The sequence below is a fragment of the Ahaetulla prasina genome, chromosome 6 (genome assembly GCF_028640845.1).
Source record: "Ahaetulla prasina isolate Xishuangbanna chromosome 6, ASM2864084v1, whole genome shotgun sequence".
In the NCBI taxonomy this organism is placed as follows: domain Eukaryota; kingdom Metazoa; phylum Chordata; class Lepidosauria; order Squamata; family Colubridae; genus Ahaetulla; species Ahaetulla prasina.
The window spans coordinates 110,048,508-110,062,759 of NC_080544.1; the positions used below are offsets into that span (position 1 = coordinate 110,048,508).

General features: G+C 45.2%; 1 protein-coding gene across 1 annotated transcript in view; it reads right to left on the reverse strand.

Annotated features, from left to right (window-relative positions):
* The window catches only part of DIS3L2 (DIS3 like 3'-5' exoribonuclease 2), a 290,966-nt gene that overhangs the window by 16,421 nt on the left and 260,293 nt on the right, over nucleotides 1-14,252 (reverse strand). The window contains exons 16-18 of the mRNA XM_058187337.1: nucleotides 6,053-6,236; nucleotides 4,599-4,685; nucleotides 161-308 (exon numbers count right to left, since the gene is read on the reverse strand). Of these exons, the coding sequence (XP_058043320.1) occupies nucleotides 161-308; nucleotides 4,599-4,685; nucleotides 6,053-6,236 (419 nt within the window). The remainder of the gene's footprint in view (nucleotides 1-160; nucleotides 309-4,598; nucleotides 4,686-6,052; nucleotides 6,237-14,252) is intronic.

Sequence of the window (14,252 nt, forward strand, 5' to 3'; positions counted from 1 at the left end):
TCGTGGACTTCAACTCCCAGAATTCCCCAGCCGGCCATGCTGGCTGGGGAATTCTGGGAGTTGAAGTCCACAGATCTTAAAGTTGCCACAGTCGGAGACCCCTGACCTATGCTTCCCTAGAGGCAGCCAGCCAACTAGCCCATCATCCTACAAAACTCACCCAACGAAGCCGAGAGTAGCCGGTGCACCACAATGTCCGGAAACCGGCGGATGGGCGACGTGAAGTGGGTGTAGAGAGGCACGTTGAGGGCGTAGTGGCGGAAGAGGTTCTCGTCCTTCAGGACGCCGGTGCAGAAATAGACGGCCATCTGCAAAGAGGGGAGGCGGGGGGGGGGGCAGGAAGAGATCAGAAGTTACCGGTAAGTGAGGCTGGGAAGGAAGATGGAGGCGTTTCTCGCATGGCTGATGGTGAAAGAAGCTGCACAGTTTTAGGAAGAGCAGGAGTATTATTTATTTATTTATTTATTTATTTATATTAGATTTATAGACCGCCCTTCTCCCGAAGGACTCAGGGCGGTGTACAGCCAAGGTAAAAAAGAAACAATGTACAATTAAAAGTAAATTTAAAAACTTATTATACAATTTGGCCGAAAATTAAAATGGTTAAAAATCTAAAAACCCCAGTTTAAAACTTAAATAAAATTTAAAATTCAAAATCTAGATAATTTAAGAAAGCCCCGCGCGAACAAACAAATATGTTTTCAGTTCGCGGCGAAAGGTCCGAAGGTCAGGTATTTGGCGTAAACCAGGGGGAAGTTCATTCCAAAGAGTAGGAGCCCCCACAGAGAAGGATCTTTCCCTGGGGGCCGCCAGCCGACATTGCTTGGCGGATGGCACCCTGAGAAGTCCCTCTCTGTGTGAGCGTACGGGTCGGTGGGAGGCATAAGGTAACAGCAGGCGGTCCCGTAAGTACCCAGGCCCCAAGCCATGGAGCGCTTTAAAGGTGGTAACCAGAACCTTGAAATGCACCCGAAAGGCAACAGGAAGTGCAGTCTGCACAGGAGAGGTGTTACATGGGAGCTACGTGCATCTCCCTCTATCACCCGCGCAGCTGCATTCTGGACCAACTGAAGCCTCCGGGTGCATTTCAAGGGGAGCCCCATGTAGAGAGCATTGCAATAATCCAGGCGAGAGGTAACGAGAGCATGAGTGACTGTGCATAGGGCATCCCGATTAAGGAAGGGGCGCAACTGGCGAACCAGGCGAACCTGGTGAAAGGCTCTCCTGGAGACGGCCACCAAATGGTCTTCAAACAACAGCCGTGCATCCAGGAGAACACCCAAGTTGCGCACTCCCTCCTTTGGGGCCAATAACTCGCCCCCAACAGACAGCTGCAGCTGCAGCTGACTGTACCGGGGTGCCGGCATCCACAGCCACTCCGTCTTGGAGGGATTGAGCTTGAGCCTGTTCCTCCCCATCCAGACCCGTACGGCTTCCAGACACCGGGACAGCACTTCGACAGTAGTGGGGAAGAGATACTCAGAGGCCTCTCTCCATCCCAGGGAACGCTGAGGAGATCTGGATGTCAGACCATGAAAGGCGTTATCACAGGGGCATCCAACCTGGGCAACTTTTAAGGCCTGCGGCTGGGGAATTCTGGGAGTTGAAGTCCACAGGCCTTACAAGTTACCAAGGTTGAACACCTTCCACTTTATAGCGATAGCACTTAAGACTTATATACCGCTTCGCAGTGCTTTACGGCCCCCTCTAAGCGGTTTACTGAGTCAGCCTCTTACCCCCCAACAATCTGGGTCCTCATTTCACCCACCTTGGAAGGATGGAAGGCTGAGTCAACCTGGAGCCTGGTGAGATTCGAACTGCCAAATTGCCGGCAGCCAGCACAAATAGCCTGCAGTACTGCACTCTAACCACTGCGCCACCACAGCTCTCTTTATATATGCATACATATTATAGACACACACACATTTACACACACACATACATTCACACACATACATATAAATATACATAGACACATATATACATATATATATATATATATATACCATGTTTACCCAAAAATAAGACTCTGTTTTATATTTTTTTTTTTTTTTATTCAAAAAGTTTTTATTAGTCAAAAAAGGTTTATACAAATACATATCAGGTATGGTAAATTTTCATTTTTCTTATCTAAAATAAGAATTTTACTCAAATTTTTTAACACATACAACAGCCATAAGGCAAGCAGGTGACACGAAGTAGCTAAGTTTGCAAATTTTAAATACGTAATAAAGAAGAGTCAAGAATAAACAGAATATCGTACAAAAGAGAATAAGGAAAACCAACACAAATATCTTTATCACTTCCTAGTTTTGGATCTCAGAACTCTGGGTTCAGCCTGACCCAACTCCAGGGCCGCAACAGCGGCAGCCGCTTCAGCCCCATGATCTATAACCTCCCCTTCTTCAATTCCTGGGTCATCTGATTCCAGGAAGGCTTTGTGTTCCTCCACATAGGCCGTAGCCTCCGCAATTGTACTGATTTTTTCGTAATGCCCTCCCGAAAATCATCAATCCTCTGGCATCAGCCATCTGAAGCCCACTCCTTCTGGTACAATTTGCTTGACAAAAATAATATTTCTTTCTTTTTCACGCACCTGTCTGGGAATCTGCCTCAGAATGGCTATCTCCTGCCCCTGTAAATCAGTGCCCCACTCCTATGTTTTCTAAGAATTTCATCTCGCCTCTCTTCTCACAAATTTGACATGAACCTCTCTGGGAACTGCATGCGTGCGTGCATATTGTAATTAACTCTATAAACTCGATCCACATCCCAATTCATGAAATCAACACCTCTCCCAAGAAATTCTCCCAACAATTTAGTCACAACATCTCTCAAGTCTTCTTGGTCCACTTCTTCCAAATTTTGAAACCTAAGGAAATAAGACATTTTATCCATCTGGAGTCCAAGCACAGCATTGCCTGTCGCCTCCTCTCTTTCTGCACTGCCCGTGATCTCACCCTCCAAACCTTCCACTTTCTGCTTGTTTTCTGCTGAAACTTGTTGAGTATCCTTTAAATCCTTTTGGATAGTCACAATTTCTGCTCTTATTTCATCCAATTTCTTGTCCATATTAGATAACTTTTCCAAAATTCTCCATCTCTCCAGCAGTTGGTCTCTGACCTTTGCCATTAAGGGAAAAAAAATACAAAATCCTCAGGCAGGCACGGTATCCTTGTAATTTCCTCCGGATCCACCAGGGGGCACTCACAGGAGCAACGAGTCCAGAGTACAGTTAGTCAACCAGGAAGCCGAAGGGAAGTGATGTCATCAAAATTCTCATAGTGAAGGCGGAAGCTGGACGCCACCACTGTTCCCCAGAAGGAGGGGGGGCCTCAAACCTTCCCTCCTAAATTTCTCCATCACCTCTTCTCCAGAGCTCCACAAAACCGTAATCTTCTTATTTTAAGTTCTCCTCTCTCCAGAATAACTCGTGCTCCTTCCAACCGCAGGGGAGAAAACCCCCGCACTCCGGAGCACTCCACCACGCCACCGATATTCCCTTCCCTTCTCCTCCTCAATTCTTCTCCGTGCCCTGTTCACCACCAGGCTGCTGCAGTTATAGATCCAATGCCCCGGTGTCACTGGGCACAGCGGCCCAGGCGACGACCAAAATAATGGCCGCGGCCTGTGGCCTCCGAACCCCGCCGAGCCTAGGACGCGCCAGCATCGGTCCCCACAGTCCTGTATGTCGGCTGGGAGACCCCTGGCGAGCCGTCCGTGCGGCAGGTGTCCTTTTCGGAACACCTGGCCCCTGAGGGCCTCGGCGGCGGCCGGATTCGGGCGCTGGAGGCAGGAGAAGCCTTCCAGACGTCCGTTGCCGCTGGATACCGGAAGTCGTCTCACTGTTTTATATTTTTTGAACCCTGAAACAAGCGCTTGGCCTTACTGCCATGCGCTCAAAAGCCCGATTGAGCGTATTATCAGGGGAGGTCTTATTTTGGGGGAAACAGGGTAGATATAATATTATAACTTAATATATTATATTACATATGATAGCTTAATATAAACCAGAAATCTACTATTAGTCCAGGTCCCCAGTTAACCCTTGTGGTGAGATGGGCGGCAAACAAATTTCATAAACACAATAAATGTCAATTCAATAAAGAAAAGAAATTCAAATTCAATAAAGAAAAGAAAAGAAATTCAGATTTAATAAAATAAAATTCAAATTCAATAAATAAATACAATGAAAATTCAAATTTACTAAATAAAAAATCCAAATTTACTAAATAAAATAAAATAAATTTAATAAAGTTCAAATTCAATAAATACGAAATTCAAATTTACTAAATAAAAAAATCCAAATTTAATAAATAAAATAAAATAAATTTAATAAAATTCAAATTCAATAAATACAACGAAATTCAAATTTACTAAATAAAAAAAATCCAAATTTAATAAACAAAATCAATTCCAATGTAATAAATAAAATAACCAGTTCCAACGTAATAAATAAAATAACATAAATTCAAATGTCATAAATGAAATAAAATGTAAATTTAATAAATCAAATAGCTAGCACTCCTGCCAGTTAACTCAGGGCTGCTGGGTTCTGCACCAACTGTACCTCCGGGTGGTCCTTCCCTCCTTCCTACCTGCATGGGACGGGAGAACATGTTGGTTAGCACCTCCTTCCGCGCATCGCTGTACTGGTCATTCCCAAAGGTTTCATTCAGGCTTTTCTGGAAGAGAAAGAGAGAGAAACCAACACGGGTGTTAAGAGCAGAGCAAATGTGGTTCGCGCTTCCCCGTTGCTTTTTCTCCCAAGCTGTGGCCCAACCTTGACCTCAACACGGATGGGGTTGTGTGTTTCTGTTTGGTCTAGTGGTGAAACTGCTGGTTTAGAAACCAGGTGACGGTGAGTTCTAGTCCCACCTTATCCAGGAAAGCCCGCTGGGTAGCTTTGGGCTAATTGCTGGAAGAAGGTGAGTTTTAGTCCTGCGTTAGGCTAGGCCCTACCACTGATGATGTTATCTAGCTGGGTAATGAAGCGTCTGTCAGAAAACAACCGAGCTCAGACAGCACCAGAGTTTTCCTCCTCCTCCTTTCTGCAAACCCACTCCTTCCTAGCGCTGATGACATTATACAGATATGCAATGAAACATCTGCAAGAAAACAACCAAGTTCAGAGAGCACCAAGGACCCCATAGCCCCCCCTCCTTCTCCTTTCTACAAACCCTACTCCGTTCTAGCCACTGATCATGTGACCTAGTTGGGTAATGGAATGCCTGCAAGAAAACAACCAAGCACAGAGAGTATCAAGGACCCCACAGTCCTCCTCCTCCTCCTGCAAACTCACTTCTTCCTAGCACTGATGATGTTCTATAGAGAGGCAATGAAACGTCTGGAAGAAATCAACCAAGCTGAGATAGCACCGAGGACCCCACAATTCCTCCTTTTCTTTCCTTACAGAGCTGATTCCGTGGGTGTTGTGCCTCGCTCGCCCCCCTCTCCGCAGCCGGGCCCCTCTCATCTCCTGTTACCTCAGCCAGAGACGGATAATGAAGACGAACGGCCTGGCATGCCTCCAGCCCCCAGTCCTGGCACCATGGCCGGACAAACAGAGCAAATAAACCCCTCCCCCACAGCATGTGAATAGGAGGAACATGAAGACAGTCACGAGCTGGGATTGCCGGCAGCTGGAGGGTGGAGGGATCCATGCTTCTGGAGAATGGAGAGGCGACGTCAGCAAAAGGAAGGGAGGGGCAGGCCTGGATAAGTGCTGAGTCATGGAGCCACACCCCATGGCCTATATAAAGGATCTGCTTTCTGGCATTCTTGGAGTCAGGCAAAGTCTAATTTGGATTGCTGAAGTCACATCTTGGACTCCTGCCTGCCCTGAGAACTCTGACAGAACTTTGGCAAAGCTGCAGAGGCTTTGTGGCCACTCTTGATACAGACTTCCCCGACCCGGCCGTCAGAGGAGGAGTGGGACACGACAGTGGGGGGGAAACCAAAAAGCCCCAAACCTTGACTGAATGCAGGAGGAGGAGCCTCTTTGAGTGCCCCCTCCCCACCTTTCCCCCTTCCGGCTCCTGCCGTTACTCACGTGCAAGGCCCCGGCACTGCTGCAGTCGATCTCCAGGCCCATCTGGTTGCAGAAGGCCATGAGGTCGTGGAGCATCTTGCTCTGCGGTGGAGGGTGCCGGCGCAGGAGGGCTTGGGTGGGGAAGGAGCGGTAAATCCGACGGGCCACCGCCATGTTGGCCAGCAGCATAAATTCTTCTACCAGCCTGGAGCAAGCAAGGAAAAAGCGAAGGCGGGTGAGAGGCAGGGAGGAAAACCAGGCGAGAAAAGGCAGGGGAGGAATAGGGAACGACAATCGCATGCTGGTAGGCCTTGACTTACGACCACAATTGGGCCCAAAATTGGTGTCGCTAAGTGAGGCATTTGTTAAGTGAGTTTGGCCCCACGTTACGACTTTTCTTGCCACATTTGTTAACTGAATTGGGCGTGAAGTTACTTGATTGGACACACAAGGAATTTGTCTTGGTGCATCTGCTCTCAGCGTACATAAAAGAAAAGATACGTTCATCAAGGTACAACATTTACAACACAATTGATGGTCAATATATCAATATAAATCATAAGGATTGCCAGCAACAAAGTTACAGTCATACAGTCATAAGTGGAAAGAGATTGGTGATGGGAACTATGAGAAGATTAATAGTAGTGCAGATTCAGTAAATTGTTTGACAGTGTTGAGGGAATTATTTGTTTAGCAGAGTGATGGCCTTCGGGAAAAGGAAGGGAAGGGAAGGGACAGTGGAATGGAGTGGAGTGGAATGGAGGAAGGGAAGGGAAGGAAAGGAAAGGAAAATGGAAGAAGGGAAGGGGAAAGGAAAGGAGGACAGGAAGAAGAAAGGAAAGGAAAGGGGAAAAAAGGAAAGAAAGGAAAGGAAAGAAAGAAAGAAAGGAAAGGGAGAAGGAAAGGAAAGGGAGAAAGAAAGGAAAGGGAGAAGGAAAGGAAAGGGAGAAAGAAAAAGAGAAAGGAAGAAAGGAGGGAAGGAAGGAAGGAAAGAAAGGGAGAAAAAGGAAAGGGAGAAACAAAGGAAGGAAAGAGAGAGAAAGGAAGGAAAGAAAAGGGAGAAAGAAAGGAAGGAAAGAGAGAAAGAAAGGAAAGGAAAGAAGAAAGGGAAGGGAAGGAAGGAAGTTTTTGATTTACAATTGTTTAGTGACCATTCAAAACTGGCTGGGAGTTCTAATTCAGCCTTCGGCATGAAGACCAGCTGAGTAACTTACGATCAGTCACTCTCAGTCCACACCACCTCACAGGATTGTTGGGAAAGCAGGAGGAAGGTGTGTTGGATAAGTTCACCGCCTTAAGTTACTTACAGAGTAATAAAGGCAGGATAAAAATCGAATAATTCAAACAGATAAATAAAATGGAGGCAACCTACAATTTAAAAAAAGACGGAGCTACGACCGCACCTTGCAGCTGCCGTTTCGACTTTTTTCAACCCTACCCTACAAACACCCCTGTCTAATGTGCTGGGATAAATATCCACATGCTTCTAGCACAGGTGGGTCCAGGTAATCCTTGACGTACGACCTCAATGAGCCCTCATGCTAATTTTGACAGTTGTTCAGTGAATTGTGGCCCATTTTACAACCTTTTTTTTTTTTTTGGCCACAATTGTTCCGTGAATCACTGCAGTTGTTAAATTGGCCAGACGGTCGTTGAGTGAACCTGGTTTCCCCATTGACTCTGCTTGTCAGAAGGTCGCAAAAAGGGGATCACGTGACCCTGGGATATTGCGACCGTCATAAATGTTAAGTCAGCTGTCAAACCCCCGGAATATAAATCACGCGCCCATGGGAATTCTACAATGGTCATAAGTGTGAAAAATGTTCGTAAATCACTTTTTACTGTGCCGTTGTAACTTCAAACGGTCACTAAATGAACTGTTGTGAAGTTGAGGACTATCTGTATTTATAATTACAACATAGGTGGTCCTCGACTTACAATAGTCCGTTTAGTGATCATTCAAAATTACAACAGCACTGAAAAATGGGATTAAGGACCATTTTTCACACTTATGACCATGGTCATATGATCAAAATTCAGATGTCTGGTTCATACTTATGACGGTTGCTGTGTCCCAAGGTCATGTGATCCTCTTCTGACAAGCGAAGTCAGATCCACTTAACCCCGTGGTTAAGTGGATCTGACTTCGCTTGTCAGAAGAGGATCACATGCTAACTTATCAACGGCGGAGGATCACATGCTAACTTATCAACGGCGGCGATTCACTTAAATGACTGAGGCACGAAAGGTCGCAAAATGGGGCAAAACTCAATCAACAAATGTCTCCCTCAACAGCAGAAGTTTTTGGCTCGGTTGCGGTCGTTAAGACAAGGGCTGTCTGTATTTCTGGATGGCTGGGGAATTGTGGGAGTTGAAGTCCACAGATCTTAAATGCTCCTTATCCCAGGGGTCTTCAACCTTGGCAACTTTAAGACTTGTGGCCTCCAACCCCCCCCCAGTCCCCCCCAGAAGTCCACAAGTCTTAAAGTTGCCAAAGTTGGAGACCCCTGCCTTAGCCCATCCTCTTGGGATTGCAGGAAGTGGATGATGGGTTGCATCTGTATATATATATATATATATATATATATATATATATATATATGTATATATATATATATATATATATATATATATATATATATATATATATATATATATATATATATATGTTTTCTGAGGCTTTCGCGGGTGTTTGTAGGTCTTTGGTTATTCGGGTTTTCTCCCGCGTAAAATTGGAAGTGTCTTGGCGATGTTTTGACGAAGTCTCATTCGTCATCTTCAGGCTTCAGCTTCGTGCTTCTGGGAGCAATGTGTGATTGAACAAACGAGATGATACCTCCCGCCTACCAGCCATTTGGAAACCCGCCCTTATTGACAAACGAGTCCTTAACATGAGGAATGACACCAGACCCACACTCACGAGGTCCACACAGGACGTCACCACTGCACATCCACCCAGAAAGCAGACCCAAACCCACACTGATCATGAAGCACGACCAAGGACCAGAAGCCAGACCGCAGCTGCAACATTAGCCATTTCAAACCCCTCCAATCCATACATGCAGCAGACTGACACCCACTATGAAGATGTAGCACGACCATGAACACGAAGCCAAACAGCAGCAGTGCAGCTCACCAGCTCAAATCCCCCTGCAACTCAGACTAATCTGAGCACAACCAAGCCACCACCCAAACAGGACACACCCCCAGCCAATCAGAGCACAAAAAAACCCCATCCAATCAGAGCACAGCCAAGCTCCCACCCAATCAGTTCAAACCCCACTAGCAGTTAAAAAGGAAGAAACAGCTGCAATCACACATTGCTCCCAGAAGCACGGTTGAAGCCTGAAGATGACGAATGAGACTTCAAACGCCGCCAAGACACTTCCAATTTTACGGAGAAAACCCGAATAACCAAAGATCTATATATATATATATATATATATATATATATATATATATATATATATATATATATATATATATATATATATATATATGTTTTTTTACTTACGACAATGTTTGTGTATACTGTTGTGACAAAATGAAATAAATAAATAAATAAATAAAAAGCATTTTTGAGACAACCACGAGCTGGATGACTGGGAATCTCCATAGACATTCTCTGTTATATGTAAAAACTCCGAAAGCTGATGCTATGCAATGGAATCACCACTGGGTGGCAGCGTTGTTCCCCATTTTGGACTTTCCTCTTTGTGTGAGCCCACAAAATTGGTTATGTGAACCTGCTCAGATTTATTTTTTATATTTTATTTTATTTATCACAACATTATATATAAGCATAAGCATGGAATAACTATACGATATATAAGCATATATATATAACCAAAAATATGTAATAACTATATGAAATTGTATACAATCAAACGGAACATTAGGACAGGAACGGTAGGCACATTGGTGCTCTTATGCAAGCCCCTTGCAGACCTCTTAGGAATGGGGTGAGGTCAATAGTAGATAATTTTTGGTTAAAGATTTTGGGATTATGGAAAGAGACCACAGAGTCTGGTAGTGCATTCCAGGCCTTAACAACTCTGTTACTGAAATCATATTTTCTGCAATCAAGATTGGAGCGGTTCACATTAAGCTTAAAATCTATTGTGTGCTCGTGTATTGTTGCGATTGAAGCTGAAGTAGTCTTCAACCACAACAATACACGAGCTTTGCTGGCTGGGGAATCCTGGGAGTTGAAGTCCTCCAGGTTTAAAATTGCCAAGGTTGGAGACCCCTGTTCTAGATGCATTTAGGCGCTCCAAAGACCGACGGCAAAGGAGGACTTGCCTTTTTTAGCTCATCTTGTGCCATGAGGGTCCCCAACATTTTAGAGGCTGAGCCCCTTTGGAAATTAGACCCTGTTGTGGGCGCACTCACAAAACAAACAGGCCACCAAAGATGGCTGCCAAGAGGACAGGGTGCCCAGTTCACAAATTCACCGCTGCCAGGGGTGAAATTGTTATTTAGAATAAAGCTAACTCCACCCTGGCAACTTTCAAAAGAGGTGTGGACTTCAATTCCCAGAATTCCCCAGCCACCCCGGGGAATTCTGGGGGAAGGGGGGTTTGGAAGTCCATGAATTCTGACCGGTTAATTCTGGGAGTTGAAGTCCACGGCTCATCTTAAAAGTTGCTAAACCTGAGTTGCCTCCAGAGTTAATCTGGATCATGAGGAGATTTTTCCCTCACAGTCCCAACTTTGATCATGAGCACGTTTTTTCCTGATGCTCATCCAACCTCTACTTCCTTTCTTTTAAATGTGATTTTTCTCTTGAAAAATCCTGGGGAACCTTCATCGCCTAAATCTGCTGGCTATCCACAGCCACCTGGTGCGAACCAAGCGACTGCCTCTTTCCTGCATTTATTCAGATTCACAGAGTTGGAAGGGACCCTGTAGGTCATCTAGTCCAACCCACTGCCCAAGCAGGAGACCATACATCACTTCTGACAGATGACAGTCCAGTCTCCACGCCACATTTAAGTTCTGGGGTTCAACTGCGCGGTAAATGCTTCTCCAGTGACCAAGTTAAGGATGTGGGCTTCAGCTAGGTCCAGCTTGGATGCCCTGTCGGTTCAGTAGATCCTGAGATCTCGGCCGTTCTAGATCCTTCGCCACATCAGCCAAGCCAAACCTGGCACCCGGCATCCTGGGAGCCCATCGAAGGATTAGGATTTGAACTCGGGACTTTGGGGTAGCAGAGCAATGCTTCCAATGTCGTGTTTCTCAACCTCAGCCACTTTTTTTAAAAAATTAAAAAAGTTTTACAAAAAAGAAATTTTTAACAATTATTTCCCCTTCACCTTCCTCCCTCCCTTCCCCTCCCTCCCCACTCTCCCGCTCGAGACTTCCCAGGACAAAATACAGCGTTTAACATCTAACAACCATAGACTAAATTACGACAATAGTCATAATCCATACTCTTTCATCTTTCTTAACAACCATTTTTTTTTAAAACAAAGTTTTATTTTTACGTTCGTATCCAACAACTCATCCAATGTACAGTCATATACAAGAAGATTAAGTTTACTCCACAGTTCTTTCTACTAGGAATAATCTCTCTTTACATCCTTAACTCCCTAAATTATTCCTAAATTCACTCATAAGCTATTTGATACTTTCTAGTCTGATACTTATTTTGAATATAATCTATCCAACTTCTCCATTCCAATACATATCTTTCTTGCGAATAGTCTTTCAAATACGCAGAAATTTCCGCCAAGTTCGATACTTTAAGTGTCCATTCTTCAATTGTAGGCAAATCTTCTTTCTTCCAATATTGCACAATCAAGAGTCTTGCTGCAGTTATTAAGTTTAATATCAATTTAGTCTCTATTACTGTACAGTCCATAATGATACCCAATAAAAACAACTGTGGAGTAAACTTTAACTTCTTCTTCAAAATATTCTGCACAATCCACCGAATTTTAATCCAAAATGCTTTGATTTTTCTACAACTCCCAGAATTCCCCTAGCTAGCCATGCAGAAGAAGACACGAAGAGAAGCTCAGGATCCAGAAAGATCTTGACAGATTTGAACAATAGGCCCTATCCAACGAAATGAAAGGTAATGTGGAGAGAAGCAAGGTTTTACACCTGGGTAGGGAAACCTAAAAGTGTAAGTACGGATTAAGCAAAACCTGGCTCAAAAGCAATAACTGTGAGAGGGACCTTGGAGTCCTAGTGGACGATCACTTAAACAATGAGCCATGAGTGTGTGGCAGCACCAGCCAAAAAAGCTAATTACAATCCTCAGTTGTATAAACAGAGGCATGGAATCAAAAACACGCGAAGTATTAGTAGCGCTTTATAAAAACCTTAGTAAGGCCACAGCTGAAATACTGGATCCAGTTTTGATCCGAAAGGTCGATCGGAAAGGTCGGCAGCTTGGCGGTTCGAATCCCTAGTACAGGTCTCCTGGGTGAGCAGCGGGTTGGACTAAATGACCTCCAAGGTCCCTTCCAACTCTGTTACCTGCTACCTGTTACTTCGGAAAAAGTGCAGAGAAGAGCAATTAAGATGATTCAGGGCTTGGAGACCAAAACGCGGTGTGGCTCAGGCTGTAAGAAGCCTGTTATTAAAACACAGCTGCCTGCAATTACTGCAGGTTCAAGTCCCACCAGGCCCAAGGTTGACTCAGCCTTCCACCCTTTATAAGGTAGGTAAAATGAGGACCCAGATTGTTGGGGGGCAATAAGTTGACTTTGTAAATATACAAATAGGATGAGACTATTGCCTTACACACTGTAAGCCGCCCTGAGTCTTCGGAGAAGGGCGGGATATAAATGTAAATAAATAAAAAAAAACATGTGAAGAACGGTTGCAGGAATTCTAGAGAAAAGAAAGACTAGGGGGGATATAATAATAGATTCCAGTATTTGAGAGGGTGCCAGAAAGAGGAGGGGGGGACGACAACTTATTCTCCAAAGCACCAAAGGGCAGGACAAGAAACAATGGATGGAAACTAATCCAGGAGAGAAGCGACCTGGAATTGAGGAGAAACTTCCTAACAGTGAGGACAATTAAGCAGTGGAACTGCCTGCCACTTGAAATTGTGGGGGCTTCATCACTGGAGGTTTTTAATAAAAGACTGGACAGCCATTTGTCTGAAATGGTATAGAGGGGTCTCAACCCTGGTCCTTTAAGACTTGTGGATTCAACTCCCAGAGTTCCTCAGCCAGCTTTGCTGGCTGAGGGACTCTGGGAGTTGAAGTCCACAAGTCTTAAAGGGACCAAGGTTGGAGACCCCTGATATAGGGCCGTGATGGCAATATGGTGGCACATTGATCCATATTGGTGGGCACGCGAGCTCAGCTCCAGCCAGCTGATTTTCAGGCCTTCTGGGCCCACTGGAAGTCGGAAAACGGGTCATTTCCAGCCTCTGGAGGGCCTCCGGGGGCGGGGAGACCATTTTCACTCTCCCCAGGCTCCTAGAAAGGCTCTGGAGCCCTGGGAAAGCGAAAAACGGGCCTACTGTCCCCACCATACCATAAGCAGGGGTGGGTGGGTTGTGGAGGGGGTCATGCGGACATGCATGTGGGTGGGGCGCATAGAATTATGGGTGTGGGCACATGCATGCGCAAAGCCCTCCCCCCACTTTTGGCACGCGATGGCAAAAATGTTAGCCATCACTGGTATCAGGTCTCCTGCCTGAGCAGGGGGTTGGACTAGAAGACCTCCAAGGTCCCTTCCCGCTCTATTCTGATTGAAACACCATTCCAAATTGTCTGTTTTACTTCCCCGTGTATTTTTTATGTGCGCGTGGCTAGTTTGGCCACATGCTGGGCCTTATGCTCCACATTAAGATGACTGGTGAAAAAAAATAAAATAAGAGGATAGCATGGTTCATTAAGGTTTTTTTTTGATGACTCAACCGATGATTGCACTTTTTATAGCTTTATTGCCCTTTACTGCCTTATATTAAAACTCAGAACTCTAGCAGAAGAAAACACGATAAATATATCGCTCATGCCCTTGTTACATCCCGCCTGGACTACTGTAATGCTCTCTACATGGGGCTCCCCTTGAAGGGTACCCGGAGACTCCAACTGGTCCAGAATGCGGCTGCGCGGGTGATAGAGGGAGCACCTTGTGGCTCCCGTGTAACACCCCTCCTGCGTAATCTGCACTGGCTCCCGGTGGTCTTCCGGGTTCACTTCAAGGTACTTGTTATCACCTTTAAAGCACTCCATGGCTTAGGGCCGGGATA